General features: G+C 41.1%; 1 protein-coding gene and 2 non-coding genes across 8 annotated transcripts in view; all 3 read left to right on the top strand.

Moving 5' to 3' along the window:
• Positions 1-21,181, top strand: part of prrc2b (proline-rich coiled-coil 2B) — an 84,555-nt gene that overhangs the window by 35,135 nt on the left and 28,239 nt on the right. For 3 of the 6 annotated variants that reach the window (XM_043720550.1, XM_043720545.1, XM_043720551.1), the window contains exons 11-22: positions 2,548-2,896; positions 3,940-4,026; positions 4,409-4,587; positions 6,007-6,244; positions 7,015-7,237; positions 7,839-9,986; positions 11,130-11,350; positions 12,424-12,572; positions 14,378-14,552; positions 15,557-15,639; positions 16,578-16,838; positions 17,633-17,872. In XM_043720550.1, coding sequence (XP_043576485.1) covers positions 2,548-2,896; positions 3,940-4,026; positions 4,409-4,587; positions 6,007-6,244; positions 7,015-7,237; positions 7,839-9,986; positions 11,130-11,350; positions 12,424-12,572; positions 14,378-14,552; positions 15,557-15,639; positions 16,578-16,838; positions 17,633-17,872 — 4,353 coding nt within the window. The remainder of the gene's footprint in view (positions 1-2,547; positions 2,897-3,939; positions 4,027-4,408; positions 4,588-6,006; positions 6,245-7,014; positions 7,238-7,838; positions 9,987-11,129; positions 11,351-12,423; positions 12,573-14,377; positions 14,553-15,556; positions 15,640-16,577; positions 16,839-17,632; positions 17,873-21,181) is intronic. The other 3 variants (XM_043720546.1, XM_043720547.1, XM_043720549.1) reach the window with 3 other exon arrangements.
• LOC122565035 lies at positions 12,939-13,025 on the top strand. The gene has a single exon (XR_006316069.1). It is a non-coding gene; the product is annotated as a small nucleolar RNA SNORD62 (small nucleolar RNA).
• On the top strand, positions 14,900-14,986 carry LOC122565034. The gene has a single exon (XR_006316068.1). It is a non-coding gene; the product is annotated as a small nucleolar RNA SNORD62 (small nucleolar RNA).

Genomic DNA, 21,181 nt, shown 5'->3' with positions numbered 1-21,181 from the left:
ACGACAACTCTTGTTTGTTCTAGCTCTAAGCTTTCACCCTAGCTCCCTGAATTTCTGCCTTAAATCCTTATCTCTCTTCCTGCCGAAGTGGACCATGACTTGGGGCTGCCTCCCCTCCCCCCACGAGGATCTTGAAAACACGATCAGAGACATCACGAACCCTGGCACCTGGGAGGCAACACACCAAACGTGAGTCTCTCTCGTTCCCACGGAACCTCCTTTCTGTCCCCCGAACTATGGAGTCCCCAGTAGTAATGCTCTGCTCCTCTTACCCCTACCCTCTGAGCAACAGGGACAGACTCTGTGCCAGAGACCTGTGCCCCATTGCTTGTCCCTAGTAAATCGCTCCCCCCCCCCCCCCGCATCAACAGTATCCAAAACAGTATACTTGTTGAGGGGAACGGCACAGGGGATCCCTGCACTGTCTACCGATACCCTTTCCATCCCTGACGGTAATCCATGTGCCTTCTTCTTTTACATGAGGTGTGACTACCTCCCTTAACTCTTCTCAGTAACCCCCTCCGCCTCCCGAATGATCCGAAGTTCATCCAGCTGCAGTTCCCTAACGTGGTTTTTGAGGAGCTGGAGGGTGCACTTCCCACTGACGCAGTCAACAGGGACACTACTGGCGACCCTTACCTCCCACATTCTGCAGGAGGAACATTCAACTGCCCTAACCTCCATTCCCACTGTTCTAAATTCCCAACAAGACTGCTGAAAAACTAAGAAAAAAAGAAACTAGTCACCTTACCAATCCAGAGCACAGAACCTTTCTTTTTGGTTAGAGGAGGACGGCTGGGAGACACTACCCGAGTAGTGTTTCGGGTAAAGTAACCCACCCAAATATAAAACCTCATTTACCCAGCAGTCCCGTGTCCACTTCTGCTCAGTGTGTGCTCTGCCTATACACAAGATAAGCTTTTAAATCTTTTAAAATTTCCCTTCCTGTTGGGCCTCTGGTCCTTGCTGCCACTCCTCCCACTCCAACTGCCGCTGGAAAAGAAATGTGCTTATGATGTGCTGCAATCCCGCGAGAGTCCTATAATCGTATAGCACTGAAAGAGGTGTTTTGGTCCATTGTGACTTTGCAACTTTTTGAATAGTGCTATTTAAATGTGGTACTTGCCCCAGCAAATTTCTCCTTTCCAAGTAAAATGCATTTCCAGTTCCATCTTGAAGATAATGCTAAGTCTGTTTCCACCAGCCTTTCAGGCAGTGCACGTTTCAAATTGCTGCAATAAAAAAAACCTTTTACCTTAAATTTGTGCTCCTGGATTTCCGTCCTGCCACCTTCTTTCCACATGCAATGAAGACTTTTATCTTTGCCAATAAATCTCCTCTTTGCCTCTCTACTTGGTGCTCCCTGCAGCTGTTCCCTCATGACCATCCATTTATTTTTTATCTTTACAAGTATTTAGAATTGCAATAACTGCTGATGTCCTTTTAGGTAGTGCTTTCTGAATTATCTCAACTCGGTCTGCTTGAAAACAGAATCCTCCTTTTCTCCCCTTTGCTTATTGAATTAATTATTCTAAATCTAGGTGCTCTGATTGATTGTTAAACCTCCTGCCAATTGAAATAGTTTTTTTTTAAAATTAAAAAGTCATTCATGATAAAATCTCCTCTTAATCTTTCTGTTCTAATGAGAATGACCCCAGCTTCTCTAGTCTTTCCACGTAACAGAATTCAGATTGTGGGTATTACAGGGTTAAATGTAATCAAGGCTGGGATAATTAGAATTTTGGTTATGAGACCCAGAGATGTGGGAAACAAGCTGAAGCATGAAGGCAGAAGGTTAGTCGTGTTAAATGAGGAAAATAGACTCTAGGGCCCCATGGTTTACACTTGCTTCTATTTCTTCGAGTTTTATGTTTGTTCTTGCATAAGAACCTGCTCCAAGCCCTTGATAGTGTGGAGCTAGTAACAGACACAATACTCTAACTGAGGTGTGATGAATGATGTACAAGGTTTAGCATCACATTCCAGACATTTAAGTAGGTCATGATGATTAGATGTGCATATACATAGCAGTCTTATTTCAGAATGTTTATAGAATGGATCTGATGGAAAGATAAAATAATGTGTGTATTACTTCCTGACCCAGGGAAGTGCAATGCCAGAAAATCTGAGACTAATCGGCAGGCAGATTCCAACCTTGAGTGAGGTCACTCTGGCTCTCTTCAATTTGCTCTCGCATATTTTGAACCACTTTTTTTCTCCTAAATATCCCCGACCATAAATCAGATTTCCTACCATTCTTGGTGAAGAATTACTGCTTATCTATATGTATAATCTAGAATGAAATTGGTCACTGATTTTGTAACAACAGCAGCTCATCCAGAAAGGTTAGAGAATAAGTGTTTGGATTCAAACCTTTTTTGTCATGAGCTGTTGAAGCATGAGTTTGAATGGTAGTAGGAATGGGATTTGGAGTGGGCCAAGCAAGGTTTAAATAGAAAACGAATTATTGAGCATTATAAATCTTCAGTTTAAATGTTTTCCTTATCTGCATTACAAAAGTTTCACTTCTTGCATTTCTCTCTTCAGGCTGGAGTCTTCCAAAAACTAGCGGGAGTTAATAGATGGGCAGACACTCATGTTGAGAAAGATGAAGTATGGCGACAGCGGCCAAATCCTGGCACCAGTGAACGCTCTGAGGCATTGGAACGTGTCAGGAGAAGGCGTGAAGAGGAGGAACGACGGGCCCAGGAAGAGCGACTAGCCGCCTGTGCTGAAAAACTGAAGAAACTTGATCAAAAACGTGGAGTGATAGAGAACTCTGTTAAATTTGATGGTCGGAAAAAGGATGATGGTGAAACTAAGGAGAGCAAGGACTTTATGCCTCTATCTGCACAGCAGAAACCCTACACTGACAACAAGCAGAATTTACCAAAAGGTACCAATGGCAGTTCTGGATTTGAAAGATTTTCTTATTTGATTGACAACATAACCATACCTCAATGAAATCGAACAGTTTTACTGACTGGTTGTTGGAAATAATCTTATTCAGCCTTGTTGGTTCTTAAAGTTGTGTAAAATATGTTGTGATCATCAAATCTTGCAGTTCCTTTTTATTGTCGTGGTTCTGTTCGCCAAGCTGGGAATTTGTGTTGCAGACATTTCGTCCCCTGTCTAGGTGACATCCTCAGTGCTTGGGAGCCTCCTGTGAAGCGCTTCTGTGATCTTTCCTTCGGCATTTGTAGTGGTTTGAATCTGCCGCTTCCGATTGTCAGTTCCAGCTGTCCGCTAAGTGGTCGGTGTGCTTCTTGAATTCGACTGGGACAACACTACTATTATAGGACAAGCCAAACAGAGAACATCCATGGAATTCCTAGAGGCATGGCACTCATCCACAAATTCTATCAATAAGCACATCGACCTGGACCCAATATACCGACCACTGCGACGGACAGCTGGAACTGACAACCGGAAGCGGCAGATTCAAACCACTACAAATGCCGGAGGAAAGATCACAGAAGCGCTTCACAGGAGGCTCCCAAGCACTGAGGATGTCACCTAGACAGGGGACGAAACGTCTGCAACACAAATTCCCAGCTCGGCGAACAGAACCACAACAACGAGCACCCGAGCTACAAATCTTCTCCTTTTATTGTACAGTTAAACTGAGCTTTCACTTTTGAGCAAGTTTGAGTTATTGGATCAAAATGGTAACTTAGCTTAAATGAAAGTGCAACACACATTGCAATTCTGACTAAGTGAATCAACCATTAATTAATCTGGAGAAAATTGGGAGTGACTTGCATGGGAATAGGTACAAAATTGCAGATTAATCTACATCACCTTTCTGGTAGTTCGTTGGAGACCCAACCCTGCCATTATGGGTGTTTACCTTGTGTGAAATATGTTAATGCTGAAAGAAAACCTCAGATACATCTGGCCAGAGTCACAGATACTTGTTTTATGCATTATGTTTTGCAGGGGGAAATGTTCCAAGGTACTTGTCAGGGGAGCAGATGTCTGAGCAGGAAACGGCAAAGTTGAGGAGGATGACTGATGGTGCAATCGGTGGGTAGATTTTGAAAAGGTGGTAATGAAGTGAACAGATTTAGGAAAGCGTAGAGGCTGAAGAGTGCAGGAACTGGGATACGGATATAAGTTGTTGTGACACACTGTAGCCCAGAGTCAGAAGGAATATGGAGAAAGTTAAAGGCAGGAAGAAGAGGTTGCCAGGAGTTGGGGAGTCAGTGAAAAATAAGACTGTATTTAATATACGTAGTATTGACGTATTTTCTTTGGCTGGGGAGAAAGAGCTTGGTTTTAGGAAGGAATATCTGTCATATTTAAGGCATATTTTCTCCATTTCTACCTTTCATGATTTGAACATACTTATGTCTGGAGTGTGGAATCTGCTGAACGACTGTTGATTTTCTATCATAATGAATTTCAGAAAAGTCTGAGCTGCCTGTGGAGCTTCCTGTTGAGGATAAGGTGAAAAAAGAAGTTGCTGCAGGGATTGCAGCAAGTGATGAAGAAAATAGCAGGCAAGGAAATGAGCCAGTACTGCCTGTTCAAAACTACAGCAAGTTCCACAAGTCTCTGCCACCTCGGTTCCAACGACAACAGCAGGTAACTGCCAGTAGAGCAGAGGTGTTCAGTACTTTATCGTCATAACTTGCTGGAAGTGAGAATGGACGTATGTCTCTGAATACCTTGAATCTATTCAACTGTTCAGTCAGGTCAGGCCAATCTCTGACTGACCTCCATCTTTGCCCTTAATATGTGGGTAGACTTCTGTTAACCGAACAAGTCTTGGATTTAAAATTATACATTTGGCCTAAAGTCAACTCCTATTTGTGTAAGAGTTTCAAATTCCTATTGTGTATACAAATTCTTAACCTCACTCCTGACAGGTTTGGCTGTTGGGGTCCAGCTTTGACTACATCCCTGGCCTTTAACTTACTGACCAGCAAAAATAGTTTCCCTCCCTCTCTAATTTAGCAATTCCAAGTGATGTCTTGAAAGTTTCAATCTAATCACCTCGTAATCTTTTAACTTGCAGAGAACATAACTGATTTATTTAATCTTTCCTCGCAATGTAACCCTTGAAGACCTGGCCTTAATAGCATATCTATGTTTCTCTTCCTTCTAAGCTGTAGTGTTGAGATCTGAATGCATTTCTCTAGGTGTGGCTTTACCAACGGTCTGTACAGCTTACCATAATTTCTTCCTGCTTATTAGGTGTAGTAGTAGTCGTCTACTCAGAATAAACAAATTTGCAAAAAAGAAGTATTAGCTAATATGTTTTGGAATAATTTAATGTTAAGTTGGTTGCTGATTTGAAGTATTCACTTGTGATATTAGTCGAGAAGTTGAATGGCAAACCCCCTTGCATCTTTTTTTTGTCAAATTGCTGAATTATGAATTAAGGCCTAGGTGAAGCTGTGAAAACAAATCTTATTTAAATGTGCCTGTGCCCTACAGAAGTTTTATGAACAAACATGTTGGATTTAGATTTGGATTTGCATTTGCTGAAAGATGTGCTTCCAACGAAAGTCTTGTTTTAAAAATGTCCTTTTTGCGATCTGGAGACCCAAAAGTAGTTCAGCTCCTATGGCGCAGATCGAGCAGAGAGGGAGGCACTGCTCACTAAGCTCAAGGTTTGTGGTGAAGTTGATTTGAGCAAAGGAATAATCTGCTAAGAGCCAGTAGTCCCCTAAACTTCCGTTACTCTTTCATTCTTATTAGGCCTCTGTTTGCTTATGTGCAAGATGCATGATTTTGGGAAGATGATTGGATTAAGTAGCAAAGCAAGCAAAATCCTTTAGAAACAGCAAGCCAGAACTGAAAGACTTGGTAGTTGTGTCAGTTAAATTTTCCAACCCTGTCTTTGCTGGGATGGGATGGGAGTTTAATTTTCTGCTTTATCCAAAAGAGTTTGCAAGTCTTTGTTGGGACGAAAGACTATACTGTAAGATGGAAGGATCATGATTTTAAACTTGTCTAAACCTGTATTGTTTGTATTATTTCCTGCTTGTGCCTAACCAGGAGCAGCTGTTAAAGATGCAGCAACGGCAACAGCAACAAGGACCTGTCATGACACCATCTGTTGCACCACCTCATTCCCATTCACAGAGGCACATCTATGCCAGCCCAGTTGGCCCACCACCACCTCAAATGCTTGGCTATGATCCTCGTTGGATGATGATGCCTTCATACATGGATCCTCGACTGAGCCCAGGAAGGCCACCAATTGACTTCTACCCATCAGGTGTTCATCCCTCTGGTAAATTGATGTTGGAATAGATTATAGTAACAGAATAGTGTGGGTATTTTCTCCTTCTAAAGGAATCTGATCTGTGCATTGTCAGCATGAATGTTACTTGCAGCCCATTTGAACTTCGAGTAGAAATAATCATTCATTCATTCTTGATCATATTTCTGTGATCTTTGCTCAATTAATGTGGTGAATACTGAAATTTCCACAGTTCTTTATTACTGATTGTAATGCACCAATTGCTGTCACTTAGATCTGCAGGGGCTATAACTAAAGAGTAGAGTTGTATATGGATTGTGTTTGCTGCATAATCTATGAGTCAGCTGCAGTTGGGGTAGTTGACAACTTGCATTCCAGTTTCCAGACGCACAATGCACGAGCACAAGATCACTATTTGTCTGCCTTCTCTTACCTTCACCCAATCATAACAGGTGTTTGTTATCTGTCACCTACCGACTGAAACAGAGGAGTACAAAAATCAGATTGGACTTATTGGAATTTATGAAACCATAAAATCAGAGGATAAATGGCATAATAAGCAAAATGAAATGTAATTTGTGGTTCCATGCACTCTGCATCAGTAGTTAACTAGCTTGTTTAGGGGAAGCAGTGGCTTACTGGTATTGTCAATAAAATTGTCAATTAAATAGTAATTGAGACCCAGACTAATGCTCTAGGGGCATGGGTTCAAATGCCATTGTGGCAGGTGGCAAAATGTGCTAATTTTCTATTAAAGGTACATTGTTTATGCTGACCTAAGGATGATTTATTTCTTGTAGGAATAATGAAGCCTGTAATGCGCCCAGATCGCTCAGACAGTGCGACCTCAGGGTCAGAGCAGCATGACCGGTCTCCCATTCTGCTACAGGAGAGAAGAACTCCACCTACAGAACCACAATTCAGCTGGGGTCAAGAGGACTATCCACCACCTCCAAACAGAACTTTTATGTTAACCTCTCAGAGATCGCAAGAGGATAATGTTGCCAAAGACAGAAATGTCAGGTGAGTTTCTTGCCTTTAAAGGATCAACATAGGTGCCACGTTAGCATTGATAACAGGCCACTAATATGTTTTGGAATAATGTTTTAGCTGGTCTTTAGCTGGTTTTAGCTGGTCTTTATGATGTGAACCACAATAGAAGCAATAAATATGAACTTTTGTATGTTTGTGACCCCTAATGACCTGAGGACAGTAATCTACTAGAATGTGGCTAAATAAATATGATACAGACTCTGTTTGTTTGCTTGATCCTTAGCCTTAAAATAACTTTAAATTGGAATGAGATTAGATCAGTCTTTTTCTGAGCAGAAAATGTGGGGATACTGCAAGAAATGGAGTGGTATGGACCAAGAATAGGCAGAAGGAATTAGTTTAATTTGGTGTCTTGTTTGGCACAGCATCTTGGGCAGAGGGCCTGTTCCTGTGTTGTACAGTTCTGTGTTCCATGTACACAGTCTTTGGGGTACTTCCATCTGTCCAGTTGATTTGAACAATTTACAGAAGTGATTCTGATCAGTAACTTCTCCCTGCAGTTTACAGAAATCTGCTGTGGTGTTCCCCAATGTTTTACGATGCATTCAATAACAACCTTTCTTTATTACAGGGATGAAAGGCTTCCCACTCCACCTGCTGTGAGGGCAGATTCCATTTCCCAGCAAGCCATGAAGATACAGCGGGATCCATTTGAGGAGCAGATAGATGATTACAGGGTTGCACCAACAGACAAATTGTTGAATATGGTTTGTTTGGAGCCACAGAGTGAACTAATAAAAGACCGAAGGCCTGATGTATCTCCAAATGTGTCGTCGGTGTTAGGCCGGGATGTTTTTTTCCAGCATCAGACAAGTTCTCAGATACTTCATAAAGAACTTTTCACATCTGAAAATGAGCAGGTCAGGCTGAATGGGTCCCTGTTGAAGGACAATATTGAGTCCTCAAAACCTGATGAAAATGTTGAGGAACTGGTGTCTCACACCTGGGATTATGTGCACCAGAAAGAACCCCCAAGCCCCAAGATGAATGATCATGAAGAGACCAGAGAGGAGAAAGGTTTTAGAGCAGAAATATGGCAAACTGATAATCTACCAAAGAGGGAATCTAAGCCTGCACCCCAGTGGGAACCACTGAAAGGAAATCACATTGATCGTCGTGAGACTGTTGGAAAAATGACAGGTAGAAGATCTGGACCGATTAAGAAACCAGTACTTAAAGACCTCAAGACTGAGAAGGCTGAAGAAACGGAAAAAGTAAAGTTGGAATCTGTTCTGAAGAGCAGTCACACTAAGGCAGAACAGACCAAGACTGAGAACAAAATGCTGAAAACCAATGGAGGAATGGTGTCATCATCGCAAACCTCTTCTTTATCGAATGTTAGACCTGAAATGACGGCCCTCCCAGTGCCTTCAGCTAAATTTGAATGGGAAATGGAGAAACTGCAAAAAAAGGAAAATAAGGCATGGGAGGTAAGACCAGTGAATAAAGATTGCATTGATTTTCCTACACCACAGAGAAGGAACTGGGTTGAAGATGATGAACATAACTTGAGTAGTAGGAGCCAAGGACGAGGGAGGGGCAGAGGGAGAGGAGATTTTTATGGCCGGGTTGGAGACGCCAGAGGTTTGTACAACAACTTGAGCAGAGGAACTCGTCAGACTCCAAAGGACTACAGTAATCCTTTAGATGACAGCCAAAAGAGCTCTTCCCGCCGTCGAAATGCTAGCGAGACACGCAGTGAGGGGTCTGAATATGAAGATATACCAAAACGACGGAGACAGCGGGGATCTGGAACTGGCAGTGAAGGCACCAGTGATATAGTATATTCAGACAGAGAGGGGAAAAATGTGTTTAAAGACTCTGTCAAGAAATCTAAGAGGATACCATCTGATGGGCCAATTGTTGGTGAAGTGGAGGATGAAAGAGGGCCCCCCAAAGTGTTTGAGAGGGCACTGCCACCTCGCTTGAGCAACCCTGGGCGAGGGCGTAACTTTGCCTCTCGAGGGATGTCCTCCAGACAAAATAGAGGCGGCGTGTGCAAGGTAAATGGTACTTACCAGCTAAATGGTGATGTTTCCACCTGCATGTTGTTGTCCAAAAGGCAGCCTCTAAAGGAATCTACAAAAGTGCTGAACAGACCTTTGGAAGTGGCACTTGAGAATACTGGGGAGGAAAATGGAGTCAGAGACAAAACTCTGCTTTCTGGAAACTCGGTTGTAGATGATCAACCACCCAAAAGAGAGCGATCGATGGATATGCCCCCAAGGAGGAGACGCCCTCCCAGGCAGGACAAACCTCCAAGATTCAGGCGCCTCAAACAAGAAAAAGACGCAGCCACTGAAGTGAAAAGTGAAGTAGCTGTTCCTGCAGACCATGGCATATCTAATATGACTGCAAGGACTGATGATCAGGAAATGGCTTCTCTTGTAGCTGGCAATAAGTCACCAGATCTGTCTAATCAAAATTCTTCTGACCAAGCTAATGAGGAGTGGGAGACTGCTTCTGAAAGCAGCGACTTTACAGAGAAACGAGACAGAGAGAATAGAATATGCCAGAACAACCTACCGCCTGAAGTGGATGTGCCAGAGAGTAGTCTGGGACAGAGGAAAGAGTTAGCTAAGCGCAGTTTCTCTAGCCAGCGGCCAATTGATAGGCAAAACCGCAGGACGAATCCAGGCTATGGTGGAAAAACTCCAAAAACTAATGGGACTGGTTCAAGGAATGAAAAGGCAGTTGGGCAACCATCAAGGAACAAAAGGTACATAATGTGGAAGTTTGATAGGCAGAGGCTAAATGTTTAGTGTTTGTCAGTTCTGTCTTCAAGACTTCGCTCTGCTTAGTGGTACCCAGCCCTGATATCTGTGGTTATTAACTAATGGAGGAGTCCATTAGCTCAGTTGGACAGCTGGTTTGCAATGCCTGAATGATGCTGACAGCATGGGTTCAATTCACTCATTGATGAAAAGATTCTCCTTCCCAACCTCTCCCCTCATTTGAGACTAGGTGACCCTCGGCTTAAACCATTTCTAATAGTCTCTCTCTAATGAGAGAGTAGCCCTAGGGACTGGCAAGATTGTGACAACTTTACCTTTATTATGTAAAGCAAGAACTATTTCAGTCTATCCTCCTTTAGTGTCGCCTATTATAATCTTGAAAGTGGAGTCTGTTTAAAGACACAAGAATAGTATAATTTCAGATTTGCAACATAGACGTAACAACTTTATAATGGCTCTCTTTAATTCCGTCCAAATCGCTAATGTTCTTCAGTAAGAAAATAACAGTAATTATATTATTACAGATTTTCTTCCCCCCTTTTTCATAAAGCACGAGTTACTTTGTGATGGTTCTTCATTGCTTTCTCCCTCATCCCAAATAGTAGGAGGCTGCAAAATATAGCCTCATTTGCTGCTTCAGTCCCATGTTACATTTCATTGACTAACACAGCTGTGGGTTTGAGATTGAACAGTCCTCCTGCTGGCTTTTTTTTTTGCTTTATCTTTATGCACAACCAGAAGACAAAGGGCGTAATTCTACTACACTGCTGCTGCCAAGCAGTCAGTCCGTGAGAAGATGATACAACTAACGATTTGGAGATGCTGGTGTTGGACTGGGGTGTACAAAGTTAAAAATCTCTCAGCACCAGGTTATAGTCCAACAAGTTTAATTGGAAGCACACTAGCTTTCAGAGCGCTGCTCCAACCACCTGATGAAGGAGCAGCGCTCCGAAAGCTAGTGCTTCGAAATAAACCTGTTGGACTATAACCTGGCGTTGTATGATTTTCAACTTGATATAACTATGTTTGAGTGAGAGTGGCAATACTGATGATTGCAGAATGGGACATTTCGTGTTGAATTGTTGGAGCCAGTGATAGTCCATCTGATTGTTCCATTTCTCAAGCAGGTATGTAGAAGAACAACATTGTGATCAAGTAGCAGTGAATGGAGGGAATGTCAACACGGTGTACTGTGTAGATCGAGTCATTCCCCATGATCCAGTGGCTGTCCAAAATGCGATGAAGGATGTATCAAGTAAAAAGAAGGAAAAGGATGTGAAACCTGGCGTAAAAAAGACAAAAGAAAAGACTGATGCTTTAGCTCAATTTGATTTAAATAATTATGCAAGTAAGTTCCGATCAATTTATATTTAAATAAGGTTGACATTAAAGGTATAGACTTGCATTGTGCTTTTGATTTTAGAGCAGTTTAACAGTGCCCTTGTGATTGAATCTTATTTTGTTAAATTCTGCTGTTGATTCATCCAAAGCAATAATCCGCTGAATTTTACATATAACTTCATTTCAGTTTCCAGAGAGATCACAAATACTTACTTTGGCACGAGTGAATAAAAGGAATAACTTGCGTTTTATGCAGTGCCTTTAATGACTTCAGAAATTTCTAAAGTGCTTCACAGGCAATAAATTGTTTTTGAAGTTTGGTCACTGTTGTAATATAAGAAATGCAGCAGCCAGTTTGTACAAAACAAACTCCCTCAACAAGCAGTGTGACCACCTCACCTGTTTCAAGTGCTGTTGATTGCAAAATAAATTTTGGCTAGGACACCTTGCTCCTTAAAATAGTACTGTCTCCTGAAGACAGTGCAATAATGACTTAAACCTCACTACTGGAGGATTTAAATTATTTAATTAAATAAGATCTGAAACAAAAAGCTCTATCAGTAATAGTGACCACTGTTGTTATAAATGCATTTGGCTCAATAATCCAAATGTCCATTAGAGAAGGAAATCTGCCATAACCTAGCCTGGGATTATTAAGTGATTTTGGATCCACAGTAATGTAGTTGGCTCTTCAGCGTGTTCTAAAATGGCCTTGCAAGTCAGTCAGTGGAATTCTAGAAAGTGGCTTACCATCACATTCCCAAACAGTAGGGAATAGGCTGTGCCAGTAGTGTCTACATTCCACGAATGAGTTAAAATACCAAGTACTGCACTGGATTATCTGCTCAAGCCTCTTGAGTGAGACTCAATCCCACAATGATCTGACTCAGAACCAAGAGTACCACCCACTGAGACACGACTAAGACCTCACACTGTTGTCATTCACAGAACAGCTGAGCAAAGGAAGTCAGCATACTGTTATTACTAATGAGGAAGGTGCAGTGATTTTTTAAAATCTCTGTTACCTAAGCAATAACCTGAATGCTGATTGAAGTACCTGATGAATTTTCTTTCTTTAAGGTGTTGTCATTATTGATGATCACCCAGCTGTAGCTGTGGAGGAGCAGCAGTCCGTGTCAACTGTGAACGATGGATTCACTGAAGTAATCTCAAAAAAACACCGCCGTTTGCTTGAGGAAGAGCGCAGGAAGAAAGAGCAGACATCGCAAGTATGTGGGTTTGCTTTAGCATCATATCGGGATATAGTAGAAGCTGTGGTAGTCTTTCACGTTTTATACCATTGCTGGTACTTGGTGGATGTCCATTTTACATTTCATTGAGACGTCATACAGCAGCACTATTGTAGTAAGAATTTTAAACCTTGCCTCTTTTATTCAGTGAGCTTACATTGATACAGTTGATTCTCAAGTTTATGTATTTGCCATCTGAAAATAAAACTTTATTTGAAGCAACCTTAAGCAATTTCTGTTGCATCCAATATAAAACTGTAGATAAGTGTTGCAGCACCTTATTCATCAGAAAAAAGTTTTTAAAAAGTACCCGGTAAATTGAAAGACTTAGCTTCATTATGTTGGTATAAATGATGCTCCAATAGATCCTTCTGACCCTTCCATCTCTTGTACTCAAGGAAAGGGATACGAGGACTCAGATTAACTGATATACCAACTAAAGAGATCAATTGACTTCATAATCCACATGCTCTCAATAACAAACAAACATATAATTTACTGTACAATGGCTCCCAGTCCACCATTACATTCAATTTAAATTTGCTATCTTCCTATTTAATGTCCTTCATGCCCCCCTCCCTCCCAATTATTTAATTCATTTTAAATGCCTATATTACATATTAATTGTAATTATTAAATTCTTACATTCTAAAGGAAATAATTTTTGAAGTTAAATATATTTAAAAACAATAGTGTGTTAAGTCAATCTGCTCTATCTAGCTCATTGCCACTTTCCTAAGGGCAATTAGGGATGGATAGTTCGTGCTAACCTAATCAGCATCCATTTAAATCGATAATTTAAAAAAAAACTTGCATGCTCTTCATTGCCCTCTGCTGCTGGCTTTTTTGCTCATCATATCCTTTCTTCCTGCAAGGGGGAGTGGTTAGTGAGAGAGAGAGAGAGAGAAATAGAATGAAAAGGGCTGCAAGTGGGTGGGTTTGGTTGCAGGAGCAGAGTGAGGTATCACTGGGAGCAAAGCAGGTGAGATTGCTCCAAATGCTCATGCAATACTATACAAGCCCCTGCACAAAATGAGCTGGAGCAATCACTAAGTGCACATTATATATGTGACGTTAAAGTGGAATAGTGCAATATCAAGAATCTAAAAGAGAGACTTAGTATACAGTTGCAACAAGTTCTATTGATATGACAGTCTTAATGTATACCAGGGTATACATAAGATCATTCTCAGATGAACTTTAACACCAAACCATATAGCAAGATCCTAGGCCCGAGGCTGAAATGATTTGGTCCAAAAAAATTGGTTTTAAAGAGGATGTTAAAGGCTGGGAGAGAAGCAGAGATAGAGTTCCAGAGCTTGTAGGTGTCTAAGCATAAAGCAGCAACCAGTGGTGGAAAGAAGGAAATTGAGGAAGCACAAGTAGCCAGAAATGGAGGGATGCAGAGATCTCAGAGGGCTGTACAAATGTTGATGTTTTCAGAATTGAGATGGAGGGACCTGTGAAGGATTTAACCAGGAAGATAGTAAATTTAATTTAGATACATCCTGGACTCGGAGCAGTTGTAAGTTTTCAAGCGTAACAGGGATAGGAGAGTGAGACAAGGAGAGAGTTTGAATAAGGTCACCAGAGTTAATTCTGGATGTTTTTTTTTAAACAAATCTTGTGCTGAAGCGAAAACAACACAAGATTTTTCTCCTCAAGTTGGATGCATTAATGTGGAATGCTTTCCATGAATTAGTAATGTTTATGTTTGTATAAGATTATGGGAATTTGGGGTTACTTAATGTTTCATACATGATTCTCACTTTTATACTTTGCAGGCACCTGGTAAAAACAGGAATGAAAAGAGCTGGACATCTTCATCCAAGATTCCTCCTCGATTTGTCAAAAAGCAGCAGCTCTCCAATTCGGTCACTGAACAGCCAGAGGATAATTCCTTCTCCAAGGGGCAGGCCAATAGTCTAGGAACAGAGATTTGGGAAAACTCCAGTGCAAGTAAGATGGTTACTAAAGTACTGTCCATGCAAAGCCTGGGTGGCAATAGACCACCTAATAATTTGCAGCTTATTTCAGAGATGAAAGTGGTGACAGAGGTCTGAATGGAAGATGCTACGTGCTGAATTGTCAGGCAGTGTTAGTGGAGAGAGAAACAGAGCTTTGTTGATGACTTCCAAACTTACACAAGACAGAAGGCCATAGACCTGAAATGTTACCTGCTTTTCTCTGCTTATTGATGCTGTCAGATCTGTTGAGTGTTTCCAGCTTGTTTGCAAGGCTTAACCATTCAAGAAACTTTCGAATGGGATTTGAAGAAATCTGGTTATACAGCTTCATTTTGTTGGTATAAATGATGCTCCAATAGATCCTTCTGACCCTTCCATCTCTTGTACTCAAGGAGAGGGATATGAGGACACAGATTCACTGATATACCAACTAAAGAGATCAATTGGTTTCATAATCCTCATGCTCTCAGTAAGAAACACCAACTGTACTGTATTTATGAGCACAGGAGGTCATCCATTCGTGAGACTGTTGTGCAATTGTTTTTGTAAACCGCACAAAGTATGGTTGTACTTTTCTCCAGTGCACAAATAAGTAAGCACTTTAAGTCAGTTAATAAAAATGTAATGGCAACAGACAGTTCAGGTCTTGATCTTCACCATGTTCAGCTTCTTTGCAAATTCTGTTTATGTTTATACATGTAAATTGCTTTCAATTAATAAATGTAGGATTATAAAAGATAGCAAGGCTTGTCATAAAATCCACCTGGTTAACTGGTGCCCTTTAGGGAAGGAAAATCTGCCATCTTCTTCCGGTCTGTTATATGTGACTCCAGATCCACAACAACGTGGTTCACTCTGAACTGTCCTCTGAAGTGGCCCATCTAGCCACTCAGTTCACGAGCAGTAATGAATGGGCAACAAACGTTAGCATTGCTGTTATTGCACCCATCCCATAAAAGAATCAACAAGAAAATGCTGGTTTGTCTCTTTTCACAGCTGTTCCTGTTCAGCCTGCCAATGGTGACACATGGGTGAAACCTCTGAACTCATTTACAGGATCTGAATCTGCATGCACTGAGGTACTTTCATAAATTGCCAACTTCTCTCATCAGACTATCAAAATGCTGTTTTTAAATAGTTGAGAACACTGTATTTTACCAAGATGTGTCTATGGCCCAGGAGGTTTTTGCAAAGTTTTAGTTTGCATTTAATACCAGGTTATACAGTAAAATGGTAGTCAAAGGTTGTATGTTCAAATCTTGCAACAGTAAGTAGAATTCGCTAGATCTGGTCATTTTAAATATTTAGAAAATAGTAGGCAGTGCAAACCATTCTGTCTTTTGAGTCTCCTTTGTTATTCAAAAATATACATAGCTAATCTACCTAGACCCCACTTTTTTCCACCTTTGTCCTCTGTATCACATGATTTTTTTTTAGTGTTCAGAATCTGTTGACCTCCATCTTGAATATCAGTAGCAACTGAGTAACGACAGGCTTCTGGGCGAGAAAATTCCAAAGACTTAAGATCCTCTGAGTAAGGAGAGTTCCCCTTGTCTCAGTTCTAACTGCCAACCTATGAATGTTGACACCAGAGGAATCACTTATAAGTTGCTAGGTGGCTGTAGGTTCTCAGTAAGCTTCTTCATTGTCATGAGGGAACAAAACCAGTTTGACATGTACAAAAATCCAACATTGTAAACACCCTTGGGAGAAATAAGTATATGACTGTAGTACTGTGGCCATAAAGTGGGTCTGTGTAGATTAATGGAGTTTGTTTTTAAATATCTCTCAGCAAGGATTTTTTTTCAAATATTGTGCATTCTATCACGCCAGCAGGTGATATAGTGCAATGTTGCTGGTTCTTTTATGCAGTTAATGACTCAAGCCATCCTCTGTTGACCTTTTCAAAAAGGCAGCATAGTTAATATATTAAAATATGCTAATACAGTGAATTATTTGAATAAAGCTAATTATCTAAGTATTTGAGATGCATGATTGCTGTTTGGTGCATGCCCAGGCATCCCAACCATTCGACTACTCCATCTTGCAGAGTTTTAAGGCAAGTCAGCCTGACAGCGGAGTCGAACTGAGTGCTGATTCCCAAGGTTCATCTGCAACTTCATCTCAGCGAAGCTCACCTTACGGTGCACTCAAACCAGAGGGAGGTGTAATGACTGAAATCAATGGAACTAGCACAGACACATCAGTTGATAAATCAAATGGGAAAACAGATGATCCCAAGGAACAACGGCAAAAGCCAACGAGACCGGAGAACAAGGTAAGGCAGTATGTCAAAATCATTGCGTAGTGCTGGATTCTTAGATCTTGTTAGCCATGAACTCTGGCCTTTGGATAGAGCACAGCAATGATCTGAAAGCAGTTGGAAATGGCTTCCCTGTCACTGACAAACTACACACATTTTGGTTGCACCCAGCTCTGCCATGCAGAAAGATCAAATGTTTGTACAGTGGCACAAAGAAAGAAGTTGGAACTGTAACAGGAGTTCAGAAAGAAACAAAAGCAGGCTGAGGCTGTTGATGGAGGAAGGAAGCCCACTGATGGTTGCTGTGAAATTTGACTGTCGGGCTCGGAACTGAGGCAAGTTAGGAAATCATAATATGGGAGCCCCCAGAATGGCAGAGGATTCTTCAAAATGCTTTTTCATTTGTTTTTTGGTGAAATTATTAGGGGGGATGTTCAGAGAATCTAGTGCTGTTGCCTAGGATAGATTGATTCAAGAATACAATTGATAGGTAACTGCGTTTTGCGATGCATTATTTAGCTGCTGTGTTCAATTCAATGATTCTCATATACCCATGAGATAAAATAGTTGAAGGTGAAGCACTTTGATATGTCCTGAAACAAGTTACAAGGTAATTTATAAACACGTATATTCTTTCTAACCCATTTTTTATATTATTTCACCTTGATTCCAGATTGCCTTTGGGTGGAAAACAGATTTGATTATTCCGAGGTTGATGTTCTTCCATAGTTAATCTCGACCCTGAATTCAAAGAGCTGCCCAGCTTTTCCCACAGGAGGAAGTGTTTTTATTTGTTTTATTTTGCTCAGATTTCAGAGCCAGCCGCTGGACAGAATAAGGACCACAAGCCAGGACCAATAGGAAATGAACGGTCTCTGAAAAACAAGAAGGCTAAGGAGTGCCTGGAACCAGAGGGAGTAGAGCGCAGTGATGGTGGCATCACTTCAACCAACACAGCTGACAGCAGACCAAACACCAAGTCAGGTTTGGACTTACATGTAGACGCTGTCATCCCAGTTCCCCCAATCGAGTTTGGAGTGAGCCCAAAGGTAATTTTCATTGGATAACCAACATTGTAAATTGTATAAATAAGACTGGTGTGTGTAGCATTTGCTTTAAATGACTTGACCAGTGAAGTCACAGAATAACAGTTTCATAATATTTCACTGACTTGAGTTACAAACTCATTTCTGTTCAGCAGTAGGTGTTAATAGCAAACATAGAGAGCAAGAAGGATACCCAGTGTGGCACTTAAAGTAGCAGAGACAGCACAGAAACAGGGCATTTAGTCCAGCCAATCGGTTCTTGTGTTTATATTCAGTGAGCCTCCTCCCATTCCCACTATCTTGTAACAGCCTTTCAACATATCTTTCTATTTCCTTTTCTCTCAATTACTTGTCTAGTTTCCATTTCAATGCATCTAAGTAGTTTGTCTCACTAACTTTCTGTGGTTCCACAGTCTATCTAATCTCAGCAAAGAAATTTATTGATTAAAGTTATTTGTAACTAACTAGTATCAAGCCTCTTGGTTTTGGATTCCCAACAGGTGGAAACATTCACTTCATTTCAACCTTGTTAAACCCATTCTTTATGTTAAATAAAGCGGAATGTCGCTTACCACTCCCAAGAAAAGGCACAGTTATTAATATGGTCACCACGATTTGCAACAAGCAAGTTTACCACAAGTATGGAAGAAACCTCCATGGCATTAAAGCTTTTATCATGCAGTGCTGTGTTGGCCCACACTTGTGAATTGACTCATTTCGAAGTAAACTTTTGCTACATCCAGACAAGGCAGTCGCATTCTTTGAGTTAAAGAACTCTAATCCCATGCTATTTGTCACAACATTAATCCTGTTCACTGAGAGAATCCCTGGTTCCTCATTTCACAGTTTACAAGGTTCAATGAACAAAAGATTAGTTGTGGGCAGGTTGTTGGAGGGAATCCTGAGGGGCAGGATTTACATGTATTTGGAAAGGCAAGAACTGATTCGGGATAGTCAGAATGGTGTCTGTGGGAAATCATGCCCCACTAACTTGATTGAGTTTTTTGAAGAAGTAACAAAGAGGATTGATGAGGGCAGCAGTAGACATGATCTATATGGACTTCAGTAAGGTGTTCGACAAGGTTCCTCATGGGAGTCTGGTTAGCAAGGTTAGATCTCACGGAATACAGGGAGAACTAGCCATTTGGATACAGAACTGGCTCAAAGGTAGAAGACAGAGGGTGGTGGTGGAGGGTTGTTTTTCAGACTGGAGGCCTGTGAGCAGTGGAGTGCCTCAAGGATTGGTGCTGGGTCCATGACTTTAGATCATTTATATAAATGATTTGGGTGTGAGCATAAGCGTTACAGTTAGTAAGTTTGCAGATGACACCAAAATTGGAGGTGTAGTGGACAGCGAAGAAGGTTACCTCAGATTACAACAGGATCTTGATCAGATGGACCAGTGGGCTGAGGAGTGGCAGATTGAGTTTAATTTAATAAATGTGAGGTGCTGCATTTTGGAAAAGCAAATGTTAGCAGGACTTATACACTTAACAGTAAGGTCCTGGGGAGTGTTGTTGAACAAAGAGACCTTGGAGTGCAGGTTCATAGTTCCTTGAAAGTAGAGTCGTTTGGTATGCTTTCATTTATTTGTCAGAGCATTTGAGTATAGGAGTTATGAGGTCATGTTACAGCTATACAGGACGTTGGTTAGGACACTGTTGGAATATTGCGTGTAATTCTGCTTTCCTTCCTATTGGAAGGGTGTTGTGAAATCTGAAAGGGTTCAGAAAAGATCTATAAGGATGTTGCCGGGGTTGAAGGATGTGAGATATAGGGAGAGGCTGAATAGGCTGGAGCTGTTTTTCCTTGAGTGTCGGAGGCTGAGGGGTGACCTTATAGAGGTTTATAAAATCATGAGGGGCATTTATAGGATAAATAGACAAGGTCTTTTCCCTGGGGTGGGGGAGTCCAGAACTAGAGAGCATAGGTTTAGGGTGAGAGGGGAAAGATATAAAAGAGACCTAAGGGGCAATGTTTTCACAGAGGGTGGTGCGTGTATGGAATGAGGTACCAGAGGAGGTGGTGAAGGCTGGTACAATTACATAATTTAAATGGGTAAATGGGTGGGTATGTGATTAGGAAGGGTTTGGAGGGATGTGGGCCAAGTGCTGGCAAATGGGAGTACATTAGGATGGGATATCTGGTCGGCATGGACGAGTTGGACCGAAGGGTCTGTTTCGGTGCTGTACGTCTCTATGACTTTACGACTTTCTCTTCTACCATAATTGCCATGCTAATTTCTTGCTCCTAACCGCTATTGGTTGATGAACATTTAAAGGCAACATTCTGATTTTGATTTTGCTCCTGTCCACATGGTATTGCATTTTGCAGGGACATTAGCAACAAGTGCAGCCTTAACAAGAATATGATGTGCTGTAGAAATTCAGTAGGTTCGGCAGCATCTGTGGAGAGAGAAACAGTGTTAACGTTTTGATTCTAATATGTCTTGAATATTATGTCATTTGGGCATTTGGAAGTCCATTATAAATCAACATGCGCTGCACAAGTCTGCAGTTGGTTTACTAGATCAATAGTCCTCTGAGAAATGAAGAGCCACTGACATTTCCATGTTCCTTACTTGCATTGCTTGCACTTATAGCTCCTTTTTATATGTCACCTATCTCATTGAGATGATATAGTGCTTTCATTACCTCAAACTCCTCAATCAGTCTGAAAGTCTCAGAAATGAATAGCTACAGCTATTAAAACCTATCTGAGTAATAAAGTTGTTTTGAGATGGATATAATTCTCATAGCTGTCATTTTTGAAGTCTGTTTCAGTCATTATGTGAGGAAGGCAAAGTGGGGCGTGGCTTTCTATAATGGTCTAACCAATCTCTTACACAAGCGAAATTGGTGAACTTAAAAAAAGCAGTGCAGCCTTTAACTCTTGTTTGTTTGGATGTGAACTGATGTAAAATGATTGTAAATACCAAGGTCTTTTCTTTTTCAACTGACTTCAGGTCTACCAAATTGTCGCCTTGCTGAAAGTTTCTTCAGCACTTTCCTTTTATTTGTGTAATACTAGATTTATCTAAGTTAAATGTCGTTTTTCAATTTCATTAATTTCTCAATTGCATCACCATCTGCTGCGTGGTATTTATCACCTGGAATCATTGAATAAGGCAGCACAGGTGGAAGCTGTTTCACCCATTAAGTCTGAGCCGGCTACTTCAGAATTATTCAATTCTTTCTTGAAGGCTACTGTTGTATCAGTATTCTCAAACCCATCATGCAATGCATTCAAAATTCTCATCACTTTTGTTTTAAAAACATGTGTCTCCATATGTAACCTCTGATTTTTCTGTCA

Source organism: Chiloscyllium plagiosum, chromosome 30 (assembly GCF_004010195.1).
Source record: "Chiloscyllium plagiosum isolate BGI_BamShark_2017 chromosome 30, ASM401019v2, whole genome shotgun sequence".
Lineage (NCBI taxonomy): Eukaryota > Metazoa > Chordata > Chondrichthyes > Orectolobiformes > Hemiscylliidae > Chiloscyllium > Chiloscyllium plagiosum.
The sequence above is the reverse complement of the archived record's forward strand: the minus strand, read 5'-3'. Positions and strand labels throughout refer to the sequence as shown.